At 39.1% G+C, this 26,389-nt stretch overlaps 1 protein-coding gene across 1 annotated transcript; it reads right to left on the reverse strand.

The window, feature by feature from the left end:
* Window positions 1-865: 865 nt before the first annotated feature.
* On the reverse strand, window positions 866-22,452 carry LDHB (lactate dehydrogenase B). Its single transcript, XM_047066908.1, has 8 exons — window positions 22,379-22,452; window positions 19,167-19,301; window positions 11,484-11,601; window positions 10,089-10,262; window positions 8,259-8,432; window positions 4,399-4,516; window positions 2,825-2,948; window positions 866-1,230 (listed from the first exon to the last, which is right to left on the reverse strand). Exons 2-8 carry the CDS (start codon window positions 19,293-19,295, stop codon window positions 1,063-1,065), a joined length of 1,005 nt encoding a protein of 334 aa, XP_046922864.1. The 5' UTR covers window positions 19,296-19,301; window positions 22,379-22,452; the 3' UTR covers window positions 866-1,062.
* Between the last annotated feature and the right edge of the window lie 3,937 nt (window positions 22,453-26,389).

Raw genomic sequence — 26,389 nt, forward strand, 5'->3', positions numbered from 1 at the left:
CTGCCTTTGTTTTCTGGTCTCAAAGTATCTTCTCAGTTTGGGGAATACTTTACTGTCTCTCCCTCACCTTCTAACACCTTTCTTCTTACATCTTTATGATCATTATACCAAGATTGACTCACTTTGGAAATGTGACTGGCAAAGGAACTTAACTCCTTGTCTACCTTTCTGTAATACAGAATACCTTCATAACATGCTGGAATATTAAATGTGAGAATGATTTTGAGATTATTTTATAAACCCTAAAGATATAAAAATGTAACAGTAACTAGTATTTACTGCAGTATAGTACACTGTGATCAGGGAGGGATTAAGAAGCTATAATACGTGGGTTGAATCCCAACTCTTTGCTACTTAGTAGCTGAGTGCCCATCTGTGTACCGATATTTCAGTTTCCTCATTTATACAATGAGGATCCAGATACTTTAGAGCAGTGATTTTGTGCTCCCCAGGGGACATTTAGCATGTCTGCAGACATTTGGGTTTGACACAACTAGGGGGAGGGATGGGTTACCAGCATCTCACAGGCAAATGCTAGGGATCCTGTTAACCATCATACAATGCACAGCAGTCCGGAATCATCTATCCAGGAAATCACTATACCTTCCTCTCAATTTTGTTGTAAACTTAAAATTGCTCTAAAAAAATTATGTCTTTAAAAATAAAAGGGTAATCATATTCTTAAGATGACAGTAACAAAATCATGTCATATATTGTAACAAAGAGCATGCTGTTTGGAGGAACAAATGTAGAAAATGGAGTGAGATGATCAAATTTAGGAAATTTTATGAGGGGGGAAGAATTATTTGAAATATTGACTGAAATCTTTCAGAAGTCACTAAAGAAATAATCCCAGAAACAGAAGCACACTAAGATAATTTTATTTGTTCAAGGGCTCATATTGCAAGCACTAAACCAAGCATGGGCTTTGATTTTGTGAGCCCAGATTCACATATTTAGCAGGATAAAAGCAAACTGTGATCCATGTATACGGATGAAAAACTAAAGGCTCACAGTCAATCACATTGTAGTTTTAAATTTCTATAGCTTAGAAGCCAGAAGTCACAGGTCTTTTAGGTCTTTCTGGATGTCCCACAAAGTATCGGCACTTTTCTTGAGCTGAGCCACCTCATCATCCTTCAGCTTCTGGTTGATAACACTGGTTAATCCCCTAGCGTTCAGGATGCATGGGAGGCTCAGGAAGACTTCATTCTCAATCCCATACATTCCCTGCCAGAACAAGAGAAATACAGACTAAGAAATGAAACCACAGATAAGAATGATCACAGATCCTATGTTTAAACAGAAAGAAATGTAAGAATTAAGATAAACACAAGTTCATCCTTTAATTTTCAACACTTACAGGCCTATATTTTCTAAATACTTACATTTTGAATTTGATTTTATACAAAGAATACACAAAATAAAGGATAAAACTAGAAATTTCTAAGAAAGTAGTAAGTACTTTATTACATTTATTGACACATCCCTCTCTGCTTAGATATACTTTAATAAAATTTCATATATGTCTTCACATTAAATTGCACTCTAATGTGTTTCTTAATGGGCTGCTTTTCATGAAATCCTAAATTTTTAAAAATTATTTAGTTCAGGAATTTCAGATGATAGCTGACCAAGAATAAGTAATTGGAAGTAATTGGAAGCCCCTTAATTCCAATAAGTAATTGGAAGCCACTCAGAGGCAAGATTTCTGCACCATCCAAGAGTTGCTTAAAAAATAGTACAATTTCCAAAATACTTTATCAGTTTCTATAAAGCAATCAATTTATTCACAGGGTTAATTTAACCATATAACTAACTAGATTATTTAATTATATCAAACAAGTTACTTTTATATATATTTTTAAACTTTTTAAAAAAAGTTTATTTATTTAATCTCTACACCCAACGTGGGGTTCGAACTCACAATCCCAAGATCAAGAGTCACATGCTCTCCCAACTGAGCCAGCCAGGTGATCCTATTTTTTAAACTTTTAATTCCAAAATTTTTGTATAGACAGGGTACTTGGGTGGCTCAGTCAGTTAAGCATCTGATTCTTGATTTTGGCTCGAGGTCATGATCTCACAGTTTGTGAGATTGAAACTTGTGTTGGGCTCTGTGCTGGTGGCACGGAGCCTGCTTGGGGTTCTCCCTCCTCTTTCTGCCCCTCCTCCACTCACACTCTCTCTCTCTCTCAAAATAAATAAACATTTAAAAAATAAATAAAAACACATTTTTGAACATACATCAAAATAGAGATAAACAAATTCCAAACATGCACTCCAAGTCTGAATGGAGTTATCAAATTTTTGCCATACTTATTTTAAAGTTTTGCTATAGTATTTAAAAAAACCACAAACACCTGATACCACATTTTACCACTAAATACTTCTATATCTTTCTCTTTTGCATATTTCTTTTAATCTACTGCATTTTCCTCTTATGTTTTCACCCCTGCCACTAACTTGTGGAAAATGAATCAGTTAAGTCACACAATGTTTTAATACAATCTTAATTTCATTGAAAAATAATCATTTTCTACTGAGGTATATCATAGCTTTTAAACTGAACTAAATTTGCTAAGGTATCAGATACTGCAAAGGCAATCTATAGATTAATATGTCAACTTGAGCTATTATACATTTTGAGAATGTGTCAAAAAAGATTCACAGTTAATATTTAATAACAACGGGAAAAAAAGAGAAATTTCCATAAAACTTTTGAGATTCAGAAAAAATCAGAGACTATCTTGTCCTTCTTTAAATAAATCTATTCATAGAATATAATACTAAAAATTATATTATATTTGTTAGTTTCTCTTACCTTCACCATTGTTGACACTGGATGAATCCTGGATAGATTTTTCAACATGGATTCAATGAGATCAGCCACACTTAATCCAATAGCCCAGTTGGTATATCCTTTTAGCTTGATGACTTCATAGGCACTAAGGAAAGAAAGAATCATAAAGAGATCACTGAAATCAGACTTAATAACTACTGAAACTGGACTCTGGATTTGGCTTCTGCTCTGTCTCTTATTAACTGTGCAATCTTCAGTAAACCTTTCTTATCTCAGTGTCCTCTTCTATAAAATGAAGATAACAATGGTATCTATTTTACAAGTTTGTTAAATGACTTAACATACATGTAAAAATGTTTAAAGTTATAAACACTACCTAGAAGGCTCTTATATGAATGTTTCGATAAATTTAAACAGCTTATTATATGCATGAATATTTACAAAGTCACAGTGGTAAAAATATTTTTTCCAACAAGTTTTCATATTCATAAACATAAATATTCCCAAAGTTATTAAGGAAATCAGGAAACAATGAAAATAAAAGGACCTTCATATTCCAAGGACAAAATATACCTTGATTTTGAGGTCCCACTTACTGTCACCTAGAATACTATGACTAACTAAGGTAACAGCACAGTGAAGACAATACCTTGCTTGGCAATTTTCTGAGCTTAAAATTTACACCTTGAAACCCACAATGGCTCTGGTCATGGTGTAGCAGGAGTAACCAAGATTAGAATTTAGGAAACTGGCATTTAATGCGATCACTGGCTAGGAGACCTTGTGCAAGTTATATTACCAGGGTGAGTCCCAGTTTTTTCATTTGTAAAATAAAGGGATTACGTTAACTGAAATGCTAAGTTTTAAATAATCTTTTCACAGTTTTAAATAATCTTTTCCTCCAAAAAAAAAATCATTACATTTAAATTAAGCAAAACAATTCCATGTTTGAGAAAGTCTTGAAGCAATTCTCTGCAAATAATAACAGCCAACATTTATTAAATGCTCACCAGTGTTATGTATGTGTTTGTGACTCAATTTTTATAATAATTCTATTACCATATGACTTTACAGGGGACAAAACTGAGATTTAACTTCAAAGTTAAATGGCTTGTGCAAGACTGTAGTTAGTGCCAGTGTCGTGATTTGAATCCAAGCCCATAATCCTTTACTCTATTCCAGAATGAAACCTTATTTTATAAGCATGAAGGTCACAGAAGGGAAGATGGTTAGTTAAAAAAAAAAAAAAAGAGAGAGAGAGAGAGATAAAAGAGGGAGACCTCTTTAGTTAAGTGTGGAAAGGTAAATACAGCACAGCTTTCATACTTTTAGCAATCAATCAGAAAGCATTCATTTTAGGCAATGACAAGACAGTGTCCAGGTTCTAGGTAAAGCCAACGTTATTTATCGATAAGAGACAATTGGGAAGCCTTTCTCCCTTCTCACTTGTTAATTCCACATTTTGCTCCTGTTCCCTATAGAACAGAATTTCTCCAGAAAAATATTTGCTTTCCCTAGGGGGACTTATATGGCAGCTTAATTTTATCTGAATAAAGATGAAACTAACCATTTTAAATCAACCCCTCTCTACTTACCTTTCAACCACCATCTTATGCACTTCCTTCCAATTTTCACTGTCATTGTCTGTTCCCATTTCCGGGTTCAGTTCCTGCAGAGAAACGCCTGCCACATTCACTCCACTCCAAACAGCCACTGGAGAAAAAGGATAAACATTTCATAGATTTCTGACACTATTTTAAAACCTCTTTTCTTCTCTTAGCTCAGATTTCACCTCAGAGGCAAGTTAGTGAATTCCCCCTGAAACTGCTCCCAAGACAACTGGCCCGGTAAACTTTCCCCCAAAGGCAGACATGTGCTTTCAAACAGCCACACATTTGACATTTCAACTTTCAACCATTTTGGTGCAACACAGAATTATTGTGTCATTACTTACAGAGAATATGAAACTCCTTGCCTCCCTCTAGGTTTGTGAAATCACAATGGGTTTCAGTTCAGGACTACCCTAAACTTTAGATTTGAGAAATTGTTAACTTCCTACTTATTTTTCTTACATAATAAACCTCTTTCTTCTGGAGCAAAGTTTAAAAAAAATCCTATGATAAGGTCCAAATATACTCTAATTATCTCTTTTCATGTCCCAACTTTAGTCCATCCCTCGAACGAAACTCCATGTAACCACAGTGAATTTTTCTGGTCCTAACTGGATCAAATAGTTCCAGGAATGCCTCCAGAGGCACAGCAAAGGTCTATCAGTGACTGACTACATCTTTTGGAGGGCTTGATGCGTAAGAACACCCTTACCTGTGCCAGCCTTACCTTTACCCAGCCAAAAGTATATATTATATTAAAGAGGTAGATGAACAAAAATGAATGAGGACGTGTTCTGTGATGTCGACAAGCTCAGAATTTACTGGGAGAAGCAGGTAAAGGAAAGTAAAGCAATGGGATGAGCTATCACGGAAGTATGGAGAAAGGATAATAAAACATAAGAGTCTGCTTTAATTTAAGGGTAAAGGGTGTCAGAAAGGGCTGCAAAGGGATGCCTGGGTGGCTGCTGGTTGAGCATCCGACTCTGGCTCATCTCATGGTTCGTGAGTTCGAGCCCCACATCTGGCTCTCTGCTGTCAGTGTAGAGCCCACTTCGGATCGTCTGTCCCCCTCTCTCTCTGCCCCTCCCCTGCTCAAAAATAAACATTAAAAAAAGGGGGCTACAAAAAATAAGCATTTGAAGAGGAGCTTGAGAAATAAGTATGGTTCCTCAGGGACCTTTGGAGGAGAGCACTGTAAACTCAGGAAATATGAGCAAAAGCATGGGTGAAGTCTAGTATGGCTAAAACTAGCTATGAAGGGCAAAGCTACCCATGCCCAAACAAGACTCCCTTTTAAGTCCACCACTTCTGTGAACTCAGGCTAATTCTTGGGAAAACTAAGGTACTCTCATGGCTTTTGATGAAACTATGAAATCTACATAATCAATGTCAGGGTTGTACATAATACAGGTCCAATGTGGAAATAGAAAAAAAAAAGCGTTTCAGAAAAAATGACAGTGATGAGTGAATAGAAGACTGGATAGGAGTCAGAAGACATGATTCTACTTTTGGATATGCCACTAACTGCTGAAGGATCTTTAATAAGCCACTACTCCTGCTTTGCCTTATCTTCTTCATTATGATGCAAGCCTTAAACTGTAGGACACATACTATCACTTCTAGATGTGTGGTTCTAATAACCACACAGTATAATAACTAGCATTGATTGAATTTTCACTGTACACTAGAGAGTTTTTTATATAGGCTGTAAATTCAAGCAAATCCTTGGATATAAGGAACTCTCGAATGAAGTGGTACAAGATGCCTGAATAATAATTAGCATGATTATATAAAAAAGCACAAATACAACAGTCACAAGTCCAAATTCTTACACCAAAGCAAATGCTTAACTAAAATCACATTATACTCTCACTAAATTCAAAAGAAAATTTATACCTTAACCTTTTAGGGAGAAAATAGTTCCTTGCATATAGGACAGATATGAATGTAGTAAAATAAAGACAATCATCAGTATTAAAGTATTGTGGACACTTACAGTTTTACACCATTAGCCTACACAATGTATTTTAGTTTAATAGGCTTAAAAGTTATAAGATAAAATCAGAATTGTTCATAAGTGTTTTTACATCAAATTGTTTGGAATAGAAATATCAATTCATTTAAAAATGTTTTAAGTTTATTTTTAAATTTTATTTTACTATTTTTTAAATTTTTAATTAAAAATTTTTTTAAGTTTATTTATTTTGAGAGAGACAGAGAAAGTGAGCAGGGGAGGAGGGGCAGAGAGGCAGAGAGAGAGAGAGAATACTAAGCAGGCTCTGCACTGTCAGCACAGAGTCTAATGTGGGGCTCAAACTCACGGACTGTGAGATCATGACCTGAGCTGAACCAAGAGTCGGACACTCAACCAACTGAGCCACCCAGGCACCCCTATTTTTAAATTTTAGATATTTTTAATTTTAGATATATCTAAATTTTAGATATATTTTAGATACATATACGTATGTATATGTATATATACACACATGTATATGCCATATACATAGACACGTGTGTGTATACACATACACACACACACACACACATATATATATATATATGGTAGGCACCACATCCAGAGTGGAGCTCAATGCAGGGCTTGAACTCAGGTCTCATGACCCTGAGATCAAGAGTTGGATGCTTTTCTGACTGAACCAGCCCTATTTATTTAATATTTCTGTATCCCATGGAACAGAATTATTAACTTAAATGAAAGGAGAAATATTAACTTAAAGAAATGTTTTTTTTAACTGTTTCAAAAAAAGCATTATAAAAGAATTGGAGTGCAATATAACTTTAATGTTGGTCTTTTTATAATGATTAATTTATGTCCAACAATTCTTTTTAAATTCCTAAAAACATATTTGAGATATTTACCAAATGATCTTTTACTACTTAAATGACAGTTATTAATGACTTATTAAAAATCAGATTTCATTTTTTTCCCTCATTTCTTTTTTTTCAAGTAGGCTCCATGCCTACTGTGGAGCTTGAACTCACGACCTCAGGGTCAAGATCAAGAGTTGGATGCTCTACCGACAAAGTCAACCAGGTGCCCCCAAATCAGGTTTAATTTAAAGCAAGATTTATTTTACCCTATAGAATAGTACACTGGTTATGTAAAAGCTTTTGTTACCCATTTATTCCCCCTTCAATAAAAATAATGGATATAACACCTCTGTCCACTGAAAGGACCTAGAAGCAGAGACATACCAGGATCATGAGCAAACCTAGGAGATCTTGGTTTCTAAACACCATTCCTCTTCGAAGGAAACACGGCACATGCAGGGAACAGGGAGGTATAGCACCAATAAGTATAACACCAATATGGTGCACTTTACTGTCCCAGACACAAAGAAGTGCTCAAAAAATGCTGGGATATGTCAAAAAGACACAGGAGCCAGTTTGAAGAGCCTGTTACTTGCCTAATCTGGGACAATTTCTGCATTACGATGACAGCAAGAGAACATTTGTGGAATAAAATAAAAAAATATGAGTTCACATCTATATAAGTAAATGAATACATAACTGGGGAAGATAAAGCTCTCTTTTACAGTAGAACATAATAAATAGAGAAGGAATGATTGAATATTGTATCTGACAATTATAGTAACAATTTATTTAATAAAGAATTATCAATGAATATTAAACTTAGCAGGCAAAAAACTGATGAGGAATGTATACATATTTACCTAGTCACTATCAAAATATTCTCCCACAAATTACTTATTTGTAACATGAAGTATGTGAAAATAATAGAAAAATTAAACTGAAAAACAAAAAATTCAGAATGGCAAGAATAATACCATAAGTACACATAAGAATATTATGGATTTTTTCTTTACCACTTGAGTCGCCATGTTCTCCCAAAATCCATCCATGGCAGCTGCTGGGATGAATGCCAAGTTTTTCAGCCATAAGATAACGAAATCTAGCAGAATCCAGATTACACCCGCTTCCAATCACACGGTGTTTGGGCAGTCCACTTAGCTTCCAGGTAACGTATGTAAGAATATCCACTAAAAGGTTTAAAAAAATACGTGACTAAATCAAAACTGATTTCAACTGCTACATCAATTATGGGGAGGAGCTTCCTCCTCCCCAACTTTTCCAGCCTTCAACTGAGATGCAGCCAGAAAGATGTGAACATGGACTTTACCGAGTTGGGGGATAATGGAGGTAAGAGAGAACCAGATCGTCCCATAAATTTCTTCCGATTGTAATGTTCCATGACAGTAATAAATGTCATCGTAACCCAAAAACCATGGGTTACTAAATTACTAAGACACACTACTACACATTTTCCTGGGCACAAAATACTAATCAGTAAGCAATTGTGATAATACAAGGGATTTACATTTTGTAGTATTTAATGAAAGGACGTCTAGGATAGAACTTCTATCCTGATGTGGCACAGCCCTGAGACTTCGTAGAGTAAAACTTGCTGGTCTAGACAGGAGCACAGCCCTTACAGGCTAAGCTGTCAAAAGGATAAAATGTGCACACAAGGAAGGCAAGAGGTTAATCTTGCAATCTCCACCTCCACACATATATAGACCTTGGTTATGATATTTTAAGGTCATTTTGGATGGGATATTATAAACTCTTCCTTGGCAACTTTGATTGGGTGGGAGTAACTCTCTGGAGAGTTAAGACTTTGAAGCTATACCTGGAAAGTTGTATAACCAGTTAATAATGTCTGCGTTAGGCACAGGATACAGCAACTTCCTGAGTGCCAGCTATCTGCTACTCCTGTTCCAAGCCTACCTGCCACTATGTACTTGCAACAAGTTTCATATATAAGAGTGAGCTATTTAGTAACCCCCATCCAGGATTGCCGACAATAATACTAATAGAATCTCTATCCTTGCTGATTCCCAAGTCTCAATATTCCCTAAGCCATAAGGATTCCCCTGGTTCTTATTCACAATCTTTCTCAACGTGAACTGTCAGAAACCATTGGTTTTATCATTTTATCAATGTATCTACTATGCTCACCAATAAACAGTATGTTTGGTGGCAAATTATAGACACAAGTGTGAAACAGAGAGTGGCTTCTGACTATTGAGATGAAATAATGCAATTCTTTCTAACCAGAAGTTTTAGTTCTCTCTAACCAGAAGTTTTAATGTTTACTTTGCAAATGTTGATTTAACGAAAAAAGCAAGTAACATTTGGCATTAGCATGTATTTGTCCATTAAGATAGTCTATTTCTACCTTTAAAATTAGACTGACTAATGGCTTTTAAGCTACTCTCAAATTCAATGCCACTAGAACACACTTTTTGGCCAGCAGAAGGTCAAATATGCTAAAATATTTCTTACAAATAGAAGCCACCTTTCAATGTTTCATTACAAATCCCAGGATAATCTTCCTAGAAAATTTAAAAAGCTTCTAGACGCTGCAACAAACTCTGATGAAAGAAACAGATGCAACTGTTTTATACAGAACTCTTCTCACAGTTTTAAACATTTGGCCTCGGACTCTGCCATTTGTTTTGAAAACACTAGTCTTTTGTGGTCAATAACAGAAGACACAAGTATTACTTCAAGAATTGATTCTGCTAGTCAAATACTAGAACATATTTTTTTAAGCCAAAAAACAAAATAAAACAAAACCCCAAGACATTTAACTTAACAGGAATGAACCTGAAGACATCACTGTAATAAAATACCTGGATTGGAGACCACAATTATGATACAATCAGGACTGTACTTGACTATCTGAGGAATAATGAATTTGAAGACATTAACATTCCTCTGCACCAGGTTGAGCCGGCTCTCCCCCTCCTGCTGGCGGACTCCTGCGGTTACCACCACAATCTTAGAATTCGCAGTCACAGAGTAATCTTGAAGAAGAGGAGGAAAAAGAGAAGGTACTTTAATACAATTCTGCATCAAAATACATCATATATGAGATACTCTAGAAACTGAACATACAGAAGCTTCTAGAACTTATATAAGAATTATGTATGCAAGAATTCAATATTTTAAGGATTTGAAGTCCGATGCTCAAGAGAAATGACTTCTTCCTCTTTGAGCTATGTAGAAGCAATCCAACTGGCTCGGAGAACGGACCGGGGAAATAAAGAAGGCCTTAAATTATGTTTCTGGCTAACAAATTCAAAATGCTGCTGTTGACTTTAGAGAATATTAGATTGCTAGTAATTTGATAAAACAGGAACAGCGAGTCCAAAGTTCAAGGCAGCCCTCCAACAAAAAAAGGGACTTAAGGACACTTTTAGGTTTGTAATGTTAATCCAATCTATGAAGGGGAAGGAAGGCAGAGAAACTAATTTGTCGTTGGCTGGAAACTAATTTCTAATACTCAATATTTTGAGGAAGCCTATTCACTTTTAGCAGCTGTGTTTCTCTGGAGAATATTTTCGTCCTCAAGGAAGTGTGCCACACTTCCCAAAATGTAGACATTTTGACCTGATTGTGATCATTAGATTCAATAGCTATGGTTGAGTCACATCATAAACTGTATTGCTATGTGACTTTTGAAGATTATTAATATTTTTATCAGTTTCCTCTTATAACAAGAAGGTAATAAGATCTATCTCTCATAGGCTGGTTGGGAAAATGAGGTAAAATGTGATATTCAAAAAATTCACAGTACCCAGACACTAGTAATTCAATGAAGAGCAGCTATTAGTAATAGAAATTATTTTGAGGCCCACATTTCTGTCTTTAGATACTGCTATGGTGGCAATGTCACTGCATACATGTGTTAACCCAGAACAGGGACAGAATATTAATTTTATTTTGCTTCTTCAAAGCACTCCAATTACTCTGTGCACATATTTTTGGGGGTCTAAAACATTCTTGTTCTCAGATACACATAAACAAGCATTATGATACAATTTCCTAAAATGTTATGCATCAGATGTGTGGAAATCATGTGGGAAGAATTCATAGAGGTAATACTTGCATTTGTCCTTGAGGATGAATTGAACTGAGAAGGAAAGAAAAACCACCAACACTAGATTCAGCAGTATAGAAGAGTAATTTTATATTAGAGTAAGGGCATCTATTATTAGATCACTTTGGGCATGAAATGCAACTACCTTTATCTGCCACAATTTTAGGTGTCTGAAGAAATAAGCTCCCATGTTGCAGATCCATCATTTCTCCTTTGAGTTTATCTTCCAAAACATCCACAAGGGCAAGTTCATCAGCCAGAGACTAGAAACACAAGAACAGGCGTTATAACCCTAAGCCATTTGAGGGCACCTCAGCAGAGGCGCAACAGGGACCTTTTAAATGGCTAAGTACCAAGTGTCTAAAAACCCTGAGAATTCTACCATGGAGTTAGGCGTGCTCTTTAAACTGCATGAAAAAGTCTTGAATTATGATTATTAAGATTTAAAACATTGATTTTTCTAAATTTTACCTTCTAGTACTCAACTAGGATTCAATTACCATGATACAAATCACTTTAAGCATATGTAGACAAAGATTCCTCACGAAACCAACAGTTAAACAGTAGTCTTAGAATATACAAGACTTCCCATTAATGAGGGGTGGTGAAGATTCACCCAGACCCAGAAACAACCCTGGGCAGTGTCCATCCCTAAAGTCACCTCCAGTTTGGAGGGTTTTTCAGAGGAAAAATTTGGTTCAAACCATCAATAATTTGAGCATAGAGTAGAATTTGAAGCCCTGGTTGGAGCCTGAACTCCCCAGGTTGTCTTGAACTGACCTGTCATGATGGGGAAAGGAAGAGGCATCCTATGGATGGGAGGGTCCAGGAGGAGCAGATTCTCCTGTGATCAACCCAAACTTCCCCACTCTCTAAGCTCTCTTGTTTTCTATTCCAATTGTCATCCTCTGCTACTCATTCAAAATAAAAGTCTAAGTCAACAAATATACTATCTAATCTTGATCCAGTGTCATAATTTTATATTCCATAAAATGTTTTATATGTAACATGTTTTATGTTTACATGTTCTCTATATCTTTACATGAAGAATGGGAGAAAACAAAGCCTTGGGTTATCCTTTTATCAATCATGTATGATATTTACTTTAGTAAGAACTTGATCTCTTCTTGGAAATGTAAGGAGGGGGGAGGTTGTCAGTCTAGATGTATCCAAACAACCTTTCAGCTTTCAAATTTGTGAAACCTTTGTAAAAAGTAGTTATCCCTCCCACCAAAATTAACTAGAGTCCTTGCCTTTACTGTCTTCAGGGCTGTTAGCAAAAGAATTAGCTTAATATGATATATCAAGACTGAAGCCCACTTAAAAATGCAGATACTGCTTCTAAGGATAGTGTCATCACATATACAGGAGAGGGGTGTTGATAGTGAAAAGGGTAGGTAATTGGGTTCAGAAAGCACTTTGAAGGGAAAGGTAGAGGGGCGCCTGGGTGGCGCAGTCGGTTAAGCATCTGACTTCAGCCAGGTCACGATCTCTCGGTCCGGGAGTTCGAGCCCCGCGTCGGGCTCTGGGCTGATGATGGCTCAGAGCCTGGAGCCTGTTTCTGATTCTGTGTCTCCCTCTCTCTCTGCCCCTCCCCCGTTCATGCTCTGTCTCTCTCTGTCCCAAAAATAAATAAACGTTGAAGGGAAAGGTAGAGTAGTCCAGGGTGGAACTCAGGGAGTCTGGAGGGCTGGCCAGCAGAGGGAGAAACCAGTAAGAAAACTTGACCTCCTTTAGTTTACCAGTCAAAGCAGGTCCTGCTCCCTGTAGAAGCCAACAAATGAGCACCGTGCAGTCTCTAGAATCCCAGTGGCTTGCTAGCCTCAAGAAGTGAGTTATAATAGCCTTGCTTGTGAGGGTTTCTGAGACTTGAACCTCCCAATGTGTTAATTCCAAGCAACAGATTGACTTGCAAATTTATGAAGTAACCATTTTGTGAATTGGGGATTACTGAGTAACTATATTCTCATTTCCACATCTATCAAATACTGGCATTGATTGGTAGCAAGTTTTATTTAAAAATAGGTTTTGATACTTTTTAAATGGTTTTGTTCCTCTGCAGCCTCTGACAAGATCCCACAAACCCTCATTTGTGTTTTTTAAACCTTAAATCAATACATTATAAATTAATAATAGCCATAATATTCTGTCAAAGTACTAAGCACTCGGAATATCACTTTTATTTTAGTAACACCACATGTGTGCTGCTAAAGTCAGCATGGCAAAACAATTTCGGGCTTAAGTGGAAAAGGATGTCACAGGATCTCAGATCCTGTCTTTTGTTTCAGCCAGTGGGTGTAGAGAACTGGCTGAGAAGCTCATCCTCAGCTGGCAAGGAAGGAAGAGATGCAACACTTGAAAAAAATAATCGTAGCACTGAATTTAGCTGCATCTGCACGACTGAATATCCTCCGAGTGTGGGGGCAGGCAAAACAGAAGATATGTGACTAAGTACCGACACTTGTTGGACTGAAATAAATCTCCTTCTGTGTTCATACACAGGTTTCCCCCGCTATCATAAAGTAGAATATTCTATCAACACTTTTGTAAGCAGAAACGGCATAAAACAGAAGCAATTACCATTAACTTATATGGGGAAATTTTGAGAATTCTCAAATCCCAAAATAGCCTCTCTTAAGCTTTTATGATACCTCAGGACACATTTTGCTCAGATGCACAGAATTCAATTGAGGTACAGCATAGATGCTCAGTTCAAAGCTGAGCAGCTTGAGGCTGAGATGCTGAGTGGGTGTGGTTCCCAGAGAAGGAGCTTGGTGGGGTCACTCACTGCTTGGGGTGTGTGCTGCCTCTGTAACAAAATAAACTGACTGCTTTTTACTTTTTTACCTTTTTGAGGTAAAAGGGTTTCCCTCTTGGGATTTCGTTTGGTTAGCGAAAACAGCTACTAATGGAGGTCTTTCAGTAAAAGCAAAATGGCGGAACAGGAGCTTTCAAAAAGCAGGGAATAACCTGTAATATAAAGCCTATGAATTCACTTAAGCTGTTAACATATTTAAAATAGTTTGAAATAGCAAGGCTTAATTGCGAAAGCAGTAATCTTATTAAGGGAACAGGTCAGGTAGAAGGCAAGAACATCACTGATGAATCTGACCCTTTGTTTAACATACAACAAAAATACCTTTTAATCTAAAGTCCTGTGTGGACAGAGGTGGCCATATTTGCCTCTTGACCTTCTTAGCCAATAAATTACTTGCCATCAATGCCTTGGTATTTGATGGTTGCATTTTTACATTCAAGTGCTTAATCTGCATGAAATTTTGTGGGAGGAAAAGGTATAACTTTTTCCAAATAATGAACTAAATGGACAAGCACCATTTATTCAGTAATTCGTGGAATGCCACTTATATTATATTAGTAAATACTGCTTGGGCCCTTTTCTGGGCTTTCAGTCTATGTTATTCATCGGTCTAATACAAGTACCAAATTTTAATGATGTCCTACTTTTTTTTTTTTTTTTAACGTTTATTTATTTTTGTGACAGAGACAAAGCATGAACGGGGGAGGGTCAGAGAGAGGGAGACACAGAATCCGAAACAGGCTCCAGGCTCTGAGCTGTCAGCACAGAGCCAGACGCAGGGCTCGAACTCACAGACCACGAGATCATGACCTGAGCCAAAGTTGGCCGCTTAACCGACTGAGCCACCCAGGCGCCCCAATGATGTCCTACTTTTAAGTCAAGTCCTGTTCTCTTAAAACTACTTCACAATAGGCCTGTAACTGCATTGCTCCTAGGAGACTTCTCAGGCCGTAGCTGTACCACCAGAACACGGCTAGCTGACTGTAAGTGAGGAAAGATACTCCACGGCAGCTGAACACTGAGGCTAAGGGTTTATGATAACCTTGCGTGGAATGAAAGTTCTCCAAGACCCTGACAACATGATGCAGTTAATATTCACAGCCTCCCCTTGGCAGCTAACATGGAGAGCCTGTGATTGGCAGTAGGGCAGGAGTTCTATTTGGCAATAGAAGCCATGGAAAAGGAAAAGCTACGATTGAAACTTGACAAAATGTAAGTGATTACTAGGAATAGCAGAAACATTTATTTTTGTGTAATACATACTTATTACTAAATGTGCCAGACATTATTCTACTAATTAGGAACACAGTAATGAACAAATTCAGCAAAGTCGCTTCTCTCATGGAATATCTCAGAAAGGGAACAGGAACTAAGCAAATAATTTGAGATGATTTCTAACAGAGGGTGAAGTTCTATAAAGACCATAAGGCAGGGATGCTTGGGTGGCTCTTTCAGCTCAGGTCATGATCTCACAGTGAGATCCAGCCTCACTCCACGATGGTGGGAAGCCTGCTCTGAATTCTCTCTGCTCCTCCCCCGTTCAAGCTTGCAGGCGCTCTCATGTTTCTCTCTCTCTCTCTCAAAATAAATAAAACAAATAAAAACATTTAAAAAAGACCATAAGGAAGGGTGATGTTAAAGTTTCTACGAAGAGGGGGGCACCTGGGTGGCTCAGTCAGTTAAGTGTCCAACTTCAGCTCATGTCATGATCTCACAGCTTGTGGGTTCGAGCCCCACGCCAGGCTCTGTGCTGACAGCTCAGAGCCTAGAGCCTGCTTCAGATTCTGTGTCTCCCTTTTTCTCTGTCCATCCCCCATGCACACTCTGTCTCTCAAAAATAAACAAATGTTAAAAAAAATTTACTGTAGTTGATGAATTAGGATCATTATTTAAAAATAAATGAATAAAATAAAGTTTCTGGGAAGGAAGTTAACTTGATATTGGATAGTCAGGGACTGCCTGCCTACAAAGGCATATCAAAAAGGAAGAAGTCAACATTGATGGTCTAGGGTAGAACATTCCAGCTGACAGAAAATGGAAGGAAAATGTTTTTTTTTTTTTCTCTCTCTCTCTTTTTTAATGTTCATTTATTTTTGAGAGAGAGAGAGTGGGGAAAGGGCAGAGAGAGAGGGAGACACAGGATCCAAAGCAGGCTCCAGGCTCTGAGCTGCCAGCATAGATAGAGCCCAATGTGGGGCTCAAACTCACAAACTATGAGATCATGACCTATGCAGAAGTCAGACATCTAACCAACTGAGCCACCCAGGCACTCCTGGAAAAGGGTGTTAGAAATGAGCATGGTATTTTGGAGAAAGATGACAGATGGTAAATGATAAACTCAGAGATGGGAAAAGTGTTGCTAACAGTGTGTGAATGGTACCCCCTGGAGATGTGTGTGCTCTCCACCAACTTGCTCTGTGAAGTTTCAGATTTTGAGAACTGTATCCTGTGTCCTGTGAAGCTACTGGAAAGTTCAAGTACAGAAGCTACAATTTTTATCAAAGCTTACTACATTTAATATAAAGGCAATGAAGATGGGGAAAGTGAGCAAAAGAAGCAAAAAATAACTTGAGTTTTTGGTGGTAATGGGACACTGTACTAGGGAGCCTCAGTTGCCTTCTCAGGCCTAGCAAAGGTGTGGGCCTCCTCACCTCTCTATCTCTGATGCCGCAGCTTGGCTCACTTCCTGGGGAGAAAGCAATGCGTATTCTCTGTAAAGCACACCAGTCCAGGGATGGACTCAAAACCGGATCAGGAACTTACTATCTCTGTGTGATCTTAACCAAGTGGCTTACCTTTCTAGTTTGTTTCTTTCCAACTGTAATACAGAGATGGCAATGCCCCACCAGCTTTTGAGGAGTAAATGAAGTCATATATGAACCCCTGACAGAGTAGGCACCGTTCTTTTCATCTATTAAATTAGTGGCACTTATAATCCTTACCAACTATGAATCCTAATTCTGAAGCACTTTAATCCTCATCCACTAAAATGAGATTTAAACATTTTTAATTAGTAAAATGGTCTCTGAATAAAGGCAGCCACTCCTTCGTAGCATTGAAATTAGAAGACTCCTACTGTGTTAGCAGCTGGGGCTGTTCTCCCAAGCACTAGAACTGGGCCAAAGTGTTACATAACTGCAAACAGTCACAAGCTATTGACTGAAGGGGATTTTAAGTTTGCAATGAAAACCAGAGGTACTTTTCATGGAATGATGGCTCAGATGCTGTTTCCCAAAAAGTCCAAATTTTGCGATCAGCAGGAGGAAAGAAACATCTTTAGCTCGTATTTTACTAACACCTTTATGTTCTTAACTGCCTACATACTAGCACAGAATAAAAAGAAACTGGAGGCGCTATGGTCAAGAGTCCAGAGCCCGTGTTCAAAATACATCTCTACTGGGGCAACTTGTGTTCTCTAAGGCGGTGCACCATGTGACTCTGATCTCCGTGTCGAGGGTTCGAGCCCCACGTTGAGGGTAGAGTTTACTTAAATTAAAAAACAAAACACAAACACACCTCTACCTTTCGGCTCTGTGACAGCAGGCAGGCTGCTTGATCTCTTTATACCTCAGCCGCCTCATCTGAAAACAGGATATGAACAACTCCCATTCTGAGGCTGTTGTTTAAAATGAGGGGTTTTATGAAAATACTTTCAGTATGGTACATATTTGATAAATGTTTTAAAAGACATGTAAGCTGGAATATTTTTCATTTTAACTGGCATGAACAGTGAGCACTAAACTGTGATTGCTTCAATTCCCTGCAATTTGGGAAGCAGCCATCCTAATAACAGGCACCAAGTCAATACTACCTAGAAAAGTATAAAAGCAGAAAACCTTCATTGGTGTGTACTACATATTTTAGTTGTTTTCTTTGATAATGCATACAATTGTTCCTTGAGAATTTAAGCTTTGCAACAGAAACATACTTGGCTAGGGTTGTTCGGGCAGCCTTCAGATATAACACAAAGGGACAGTGTACTCTACTGAAGGCAAAGCAGCATTTTTTAGGGAGGGCAGGGTTCCTACATTTAAGGCAGCCTTCAGAAAGCTCAAGGAATCAATCCAGTGAGGTGAATAAGAAAAGACCGCTTTCCTCAAAAGTCCTTGGAGACTAAAAAAAGCAATGGCCTGACCTACCTGGAGTATATATACGGGAAGCCAGACGTCTATGGAGGTATATAGGGAAAAGTCTGCAGGGGTGGAAGGTGCTAACAGTATGACATCAGTGTTAAATCTCCTGATGCCGATAACCGTATTGATTATGCGAGAATTTATGTCCTATTAGGAAATGTACTCTGAAGGACTTAGAAGGTTATTTCTATAACCTCACCAAGTCCTGTGCAGATTATTTATTAATTATGTAGGGTAAAGGGACCTCTGCAATGGAGAAATCTTGTACTCATCACTTCAAACCAGGGCATCTTGGGCACTTCCAGTGATAAGACTAGCTGATCGTCACGTGCTGATGTGTGTGATGCCCCAAGAAGAAGATGACGTCACCTAATGATAACCCCAAAATTTAACCTGAACCTAATTACAAGGAAACATCAGACCAACATAAACTGATGGGCATTCTACAAAACTGACTTGCACTCTGCAAAATTGTCAGTGATAAGACAAAGAAAGCTGAGTAACAGTTCCAAACTAAAGAAGAGTGAAGAGACATGTCAAGTATATAAAATATATGATTTGGGATTGGGGTGAAAACAACTGTAAGAAGCTATAAAACAGTTGGGAGAATTTTAACTCCAAATACTATGCAGTAGATAACAGTATTGTATCAATGTTAACATCCCTGAGTATAGTAATTCTATGGTGGTCACAAAAGGAAAGCATTCTCAGTAAATGCATGTTCATGTATTTAAAGGTGAAGTGCCATAAGGTCTATAACTTATTTAAAATTGTTCAGGAAAAAAAATCTTTTAAAAGATACAATAAAATCATGAAGTGCCTAAAGAGACTGTATACACAAGCTGAAATTATCATGCATGGTGTTCTTGAAATGTACCTTTCCCAGAATGCTGATGGCACATGCCATACCAACTTGTCCAACACCCACTACAGTGATCTTATTGTTTGGGATGGCTGCCTCTTCTTTTGCCACTGGTGCAATCAGTTTTTCCTTAAGACTTGCCATTGTGCCCTGTAAGAAAAGAATCAAAACATTATACATACACCCACATGTGAAACCCAGATGGGAATAATCCATAAAATGTTACTGTTGCAATTCTGAACTATGGCATGGTTGAAAACTACCCTAATGACATTCTCCAACACAAAATCTATTTAAAGAACCATGTAGCCTGCTTAATAGAGAATTTCATTAAAACAAAAATTTCCATGAAGCCATAAGAATTTGGGTCCTTCTCTTCAGCCTGTGATTCTGTGCTAGTATTTAACAAGTTGCAACAATTTTGTCTTGTGGCTGTTCATTTATTGGCTGAAAGACATGAATATTTACATTTAGATTAGCCTACTTGTTTCCATTCCCCTCATAAAGAATTTATATGTAACTATGTAAACGGAATTAGGGTCCCATATTAACCCATATGTAAGCTTGGTCTAAAAGAATTAATGGCCAGTCATGAATATAATTCCTACTGCTAATGGTTATTATCACTCTTTGAAGATAGGGAATGGTTCTTCTACTTTAAGCCTCACTTAAAACCTGTTACAGTGTACTGGACATCCATACAGTGATAGGAAAAGGGTGATGAATGTTTACGTAAAATCTTCAGAAATATTACTCTCAATTCCGCTTAGTGCACCTTGGAAGCTAACTGGAAGGCAGGTACACGCTTAATACATTTTCCTTCCAGGGAGTCACATTAGGAGAATATCAGCCTTTGAATTGTAATTTTGTTCCAGTTATTAAAAAAAAGAAAGAAAGAAAAAGAAAGGAAAATCTGTTGGAAAACTCCATCTGGTAACACCAAATTTATCTGTGACGTCAGATAATCAGGGGCATTTTCTGGATAACTAAAATGGCAAAAGTTACTGAAATAAACTTCAGTAATTGTTTGCCAATTCTGTGGCAACTTAGGACACAAAATATTCTGCCCTGACTTCTTAAACAGAGAGAGAGTACAGGTCTCAACAAAGCCCTTTCTTCAGTGCAACAATCACTTATAATAGTAACCCATTATTATTTTAGTTTTCTCTTTACTTTTTATGCTAGATTGTCAGGTCCACTGTACCTATTTAACTATTTCAAACCGTGCCCTGCTTTCCAGTCTCCTTTTTTGTTTCACATCTGCAGTGGACTAAGGAACAACACCTCATTTAGTAACTGTGTATGTTAAGTAATTGAGTTTGTAAGGCTCTAAGTTGGTATAAAGTACTTGAATTTGGAAGACAACTATGTGACAACTATTTTGTTCTATAGCTATTTTTCCTGCCCAAAATATTGTACCCCATCTGTAGGAACTACATTTAGTGATTATTTTGCAGAGTACATCTGCAGTTTTCTCACCGGTGCTAAAGAAAAAATAGTCACCTAGTGCAATTGTCTCCACAAATGGATGGTCTTACAAAGAAATCCACACACGTCCTGCATTTTGAGCAGAATCTGATGAATACCACATCTTTTCTTGTTGAACACAGACACAAAATACTCATGTTTTCTCCGTTACATCTAGCTGGTTTAAGATCCTTGTATATAGAATCCAGTAAGGGTGGGAAGGAAAAACCCAGAAACGGTTGCTATATACAGATTAGTTGTTCAGACAAACCTTCTAAATTAATTTTGGAAACTTCAGAAACTACAGTTTAGAGACTGAAGCCAGTACATATTTTCTTTCAGATCTTGCTGGAGAAAAGTGCTTTAAATTTTTTTCCTTAATAGGAGTTATAAGAAATTAGAAGAAAATGTTCTCTATTATATATGCAGGTCTGTGCCAAGATCTGAGTGGTGGCTGCAAGGAAAAAGAATGATAAACAGGGTTGGGGTGCCTGGGTGGCTCAGTCGGTTAAGCCTGGGACTTCAGCTCACGCCATGATCTCCTGGGCTTGTGGGTTCGGCCCCACGTGGGGCTCTGGAGCCTGCTTCAGATTCTGTCTCCCTCTCTCTCTGCTCCGCCCCGGCTCATGCTCTCTCTCAAAAATAAATAAACATTAAAAATTTTTAAATAATAATAAAAAACAGAATGGTAAAGGGTAACAGTCGCTGACTCTTCGTCCTTTCCATCCCAACCTCGGGTCCAGCGCCTCCGCTGGTGGACAGCCTTCCCACCCCCACCTCCTCCCGGCGCATATAAATCATTAGAAATGAGCCAATGAACCACAGCTTTTGGTTCAGGTAAAAAGGTCCTTTTTGGAGGCCACCCCTCCATTTTAGCCGGTTAAAAAGCCATGTTTTGCCATATAATTCCTCCACGAGACAAGTCCCAGCCCGCCCGCTCGCCCCCGCCGGCTCTCCCGGGGCCCTAATTGCAGCTTGCGTCGCTCGCCGCCCACAGGCCACCTCTTCCTCCCCGCGCGGGCCCCCGGAGAGCAGCAGGTCACAAGGGAAGGCGGCAAACACAGAGCTCCCAGGAGGTCTCTAGGGAAAATTCCAGCCCTTCCTTACTCTCAACACCCAAAGCTGGCCAAGTAAACAAAGCACCCGAAGCATGAAGAAAGGAGGCCAGAAGAAGAGAATAGGCCTGCATCGCCAAGAAGGCCTGGATCTGTGGCCGGGTGAAAACTGGAGCGCAGGGCCAATCCTTCACCCCCGTCCCCGCAAAAGCAGGGGCATTTGTCCATTACCGTGCTGGTGGATTCCAATACCCAGGCTGGAGGATTCCAATACCCAGCCAGCCCTCACTGTTGTCGGGTTCCCTCTCCCGCCCCTAGTTCCTTAAGCACGTGTCCGGGCTCCGGCCAGCAGCAGGCACTGGGGGTGATGCGGCCGCCATAAACCGGTCAAGGGCAAGCTGCAAATGCAACAAGTCTCTGCCCTGATAACAGCGCAGGCTGGAGGCGAGCTCTGCGGCGGTGAGGACAAGGCCTGGGGCTCTGGCAGCCCCTTCGCTCTGCCTTCCCGTTCCCCAGCGAAAGGCACGGCCTGCCGCCCCGCGCCCTGGGGTTGAGCAAGGCCCAGGCCGGATGCTCAGGGCGAAAGGCCCCAGAAAGCGGCAGTCCTTCTTGGTCCTTCTCCCTAGTGTCGCTACGCAAGGACTCCCCTGCACGCCCCACCCGGTGTCCCTGAGCGAGGGCTCGGGGTCCTGGGCTGAAACCTACCAGAGAGAAACGGCTGTAAGGGTCGCGTGAAGAAGACACCGTCAGAGGCAAGCGTCTCCTCCTGCCCAGGATCTGCAAGGAGAGAGGAGGAGGCGGGGCCCACACGCCCCACAGCCTCTTAGCTTCCTCTATTGTGATTGGAAACCCGATCGCCGCCTACCCCTCCCCTCGGCTCGCTCAATCCCCTTCAAGGACAAGGGCTCCAGTGTGCTCACGCTCTCTCCCTCCCCACGTGAGGAGGTCACCTTCTGATGGCAAGGGCGGCCTCTGCTCTTTGCAGCCTCACAGTTTACGGACTCTTCAACACAGAAGCCCCGTTATTCCTGCAACTTGCCCATCTTTGGCTGTTCTGGACTCTCATGCTCTCGTTTGGATGCATTTAGTCCAAATAGAAATAAACTTTAGAGGACCGCCGTTCTTAGCCAAGATGTTGGTGGCACGTTCCCCTGGAATAGTATTGGTGCTTCCGAATGTTTTTTAAAAATAAAACTGAAAAAAAGAAAAGAGAGAGAGAAAGAAAGGCTGCATTTTCAATTTTCAGCTTTCTTGGTGATGAAGTTCATTTGCTACGACAATGACTACCCCCCACCCCCACCCCCACCCCCACCCCTCATCCCCAAGCCCCCAGTCTTAATTCAGGAAATATCCTTCCATTTCCTACTAGTTGGCTGACAAGATCTGTAAGGCCTGGTGCCTGCCTTCTGAAGTTCCTCTAGAAATGTACATCCTCTCAAGGGCAGCTTTGCCCTCAAGGAAAGATAATGGGGTACCATGCTTTTTCTCTGTTAGTCCCTGAGCAACTGCCAAGGCGAGTGTTATTATTCATCTCTGTGTCTTTAACACCCAGCCCAGTGCCTAGTACAATACAGTGTTGGTGAATGAATGAATGAATGAATGAATAAGCAGTTGAAGGCATCCTGAAGATTTAGCTTCAGTTGTGTGTGTGTGTGTGTGTGTGTGTGTGTGTGTGTGTTTTAAAATGCTTTCAGGTTTAGCAAACACCCTGTGTGTGAAGGGAAGTTTTTTGTGTTTGTTTTTATGTAAATGATCATGAATCCAATTACTGCTTGCATTTCATTTTGTGCCAGGCATTGAAGGTACAAAGATGAATATAACACCACGCCCCCCTGAGATGCTCCCAGTTCAAAGGAGACAAGTAGGCAAATTCTTTCAATTAGACTACAATGTGATTGGTTAAAGTACAATAAAAAAGTCAAAGACAGAGGCCACTAAGAAAGGGGTCTGTCCAGATGAACTGAAAAATCTCCAACTTTCCAGGATTATAGCAACCAGTTCCTGGTCCAGTTAGAAATTCAAACTTGGGTAATGAAGGAGAAGAAGAGTTTGGTGGATAATCTCAAAAGTATTCCATTCACCTTGAATCCAAGTTTGAAGCAAGACTTGAAAATCATCCTAGAAAGACTTCTTTCTCACCTACTTTCTGAAACAATCTACATGTCCTGTAGACTTCTAAATAGCTCCCTATTTTCTCTCCTTCTTGCCATCTCTATTACTGTGTGTATCTTTGGGTGGAGGGAAAAGGGGACAGGAAAAAATAAGAAGAGGTCTCTATTTCTTTCCTCTAGCCTCATCTTCGTACCCTCACAATCAGTCATTTAATCTGATTGATCAAAGTGAGTTCACCAGTATGCAACTCTGGATACCAGGACAGCACGTAGTACCAGTCTTAAAGATTTTTGAGAATTATATAGCTAGATAAGTTATTTTTAAAGTATGAAGTGTGAGGGACGCCTGGGTGACTCAGTGAGTTAGTGTCTGACTTTGCCTCAGGTCATGATCTCATGGTTCATGGGTTCCAGGCTCAGGTCTGGCTCTGTGCTGACAGCTCAGAGCCTGGAGCCTGCTTCAGATTCTATGTCTCCATCTCTGTCTCTCTGCCCCTCTCTTACTTGTGCTCTGACTCTCTCTCTCTCTCTCTCTTAAAAATAAACATTAAAAAAAATTAAAGTGTGAATTGTGAAAGACAATTTTATACATGCGATGATTCAAACAATATATTCCCTTAATGGGGTTCAGGACATGCTACCCCAAAATGTGGCACCTTGACATACTGAATATCTATCTTAAGCTGAAGAAGTGTGAGATAACAGCAAAAGTAGAAGGTCACTCTGACCTCCGTCCACTCTTGCCCTTACCCTACTCCAGAAATCAGGAGATAAATCTCCCACGTGAAAGGTACCCTCCCTATGCCAGGAGAGAGACATTCTTATCACCAGAAACAGAGATTTTGGACCCAGAAATCTGGTTAAACAATTCTGTTAAACTAACCTTTATCTTCCTAGTTACTTCTTCCCTATCTACTACCCCTTAAACCTCAAATCTCTTTGTCTTGTGAAATTCTTCACAAATTTATTGTTTCTTTGTCTGAAAGATATAAAAGCTTCCTGCCCTGATTACTTCTTACCATCTTCATTCTTTTGTGAAGGCTCCCATGTATGTGTAAAAAAAAATAATAAAATTTGCATGTTTCTGTCCTGTCAATCTGTCTCTTATCAGTTAACTTTTCCATCCTAGCCAGAGACCCTACCAGGGTCAAGGAAAACTTTCTCCTTCCCTACACCCCATATGATTCCATTCTTTAAGAAATCATTTAGAAGCTATATCCCAAACTCACTGAAAAATAAGCAAAATTAGGAATCCAAGAAAGGGGGAAGTTAAGGCATAAAGTATAGGCAGTATGGTATAATAAGAAAAATATTCGGTCTTCATCTGGTTCCCAGGACAGAACTCCTAAAACCCCTATAATTTCTTAAATGGTAGGAGTATCTTTTATTCATAACAAGACCTTTACAGCATACCTGAGTTTATGGTAATTGGTGATTTAACGTGGGGTCCCTACTAGCATCAGGCTGAGGCTGTTCTCCAGAAAGTCCAGGTAATTAGGGGGGGGCAATTTTCAGCTCATGCACCAACCTCTGGAATGGAGATTGAAGACTAAATCTATTTAAAAAAAAAAAAACAAACCAAAAACCTCTTGGACAAGATTTTATCAGATTCTGAGTTAGTAAACATGCTGAGAGGGTGGTGCACCCTAGTTCCATGGAAATAGAAACTCCTGCTTTGGACTCCTTCCTGGCCTCACTTATGGATCTCTTCATCTGGCTGTTCATCTTGTATCTGTTACAATATCTTTAATAATAAAATGATAATCTTGTATGTAAGTGTTTCTCTGAAGTCTGTGAGCTGCTCTGGCGAAATTAATCCAACCCAAGGAAGGGGTCATGGGAACCTGTGACTTATAGCCAGTCAGTCAGAAGCACAGGTGACAACCTGGACATGTGATTGGTATCTGAAGTAGGAGGGGGAGGACAATCTTGTGACACTGAACCCTTACTTAACCTGTGGAATGTGATGCTATTTCTACATAGACAGTGTCAGGAATGAGTTAAGTTTGTAGGACACCTGGTCAACGTCTGTTGAGAACTGGAGATTGCTTGGTGTTGTGGGTAACAGAAGCAGTGAATGCTAAGCTAGTTCATTTAGAGATAAAACTAAATAGTTCCCAGAAATTTGGTTATAATACTGAATGCAAAAGTCAAAAACCCATCCAAAGAGAAGATTATTTTTTTCAAAAAATATTTATTGAGACATATGTGACAGGCACTGTTTCAGAGATCAAGATGGACAAGATGCCCTCAAATGGTGAGTATATATCATGTTAATAAACAAGTTTGTAAAAATGGTAGAATACAGATTGTAAACATAATAATATACAATTGCACTGTCTGTGCTTCTCCTACTTGTGGGCCTTTGTGAACAATATTGTTTAAAATTTTTTTTAATTTATTTATTTTTGAGAGAGAGAGAGAGAGGGAGAGAGAGAGAGAGAGAGACAGAGAGAAAGAGAGAGACTGAACATTAGTGGGGGAGGGGCAGAGAGAGAGGGAGGCACAGAATCTGAAGCAGGCTCCAAGCTGTCAGCACAGAGTCTGATGTGACGCTGGAACTCACAAACCTTGAGATCATGACCCGAGCTGAAGTTGGATGCTT

The sequence above is a fragment of the Lynx rufus genome, unplaced genomic scaffold (genome assembly GCF_022079265.1).
Source record: "Lynx rufus isolate CCGP_SWC_20201006 ecotype Redwood Valley unplaced genomic scaffold, mLynRuf1.p SCAF_7, whole genome shotgun sequence".
Taxonomy (NCBI): domain Eukaryota; kingdom Metazoa; phylum Chordata; class Mammalia; order Carnivora; family Felidae; genus Lynx; species Lynx rufus.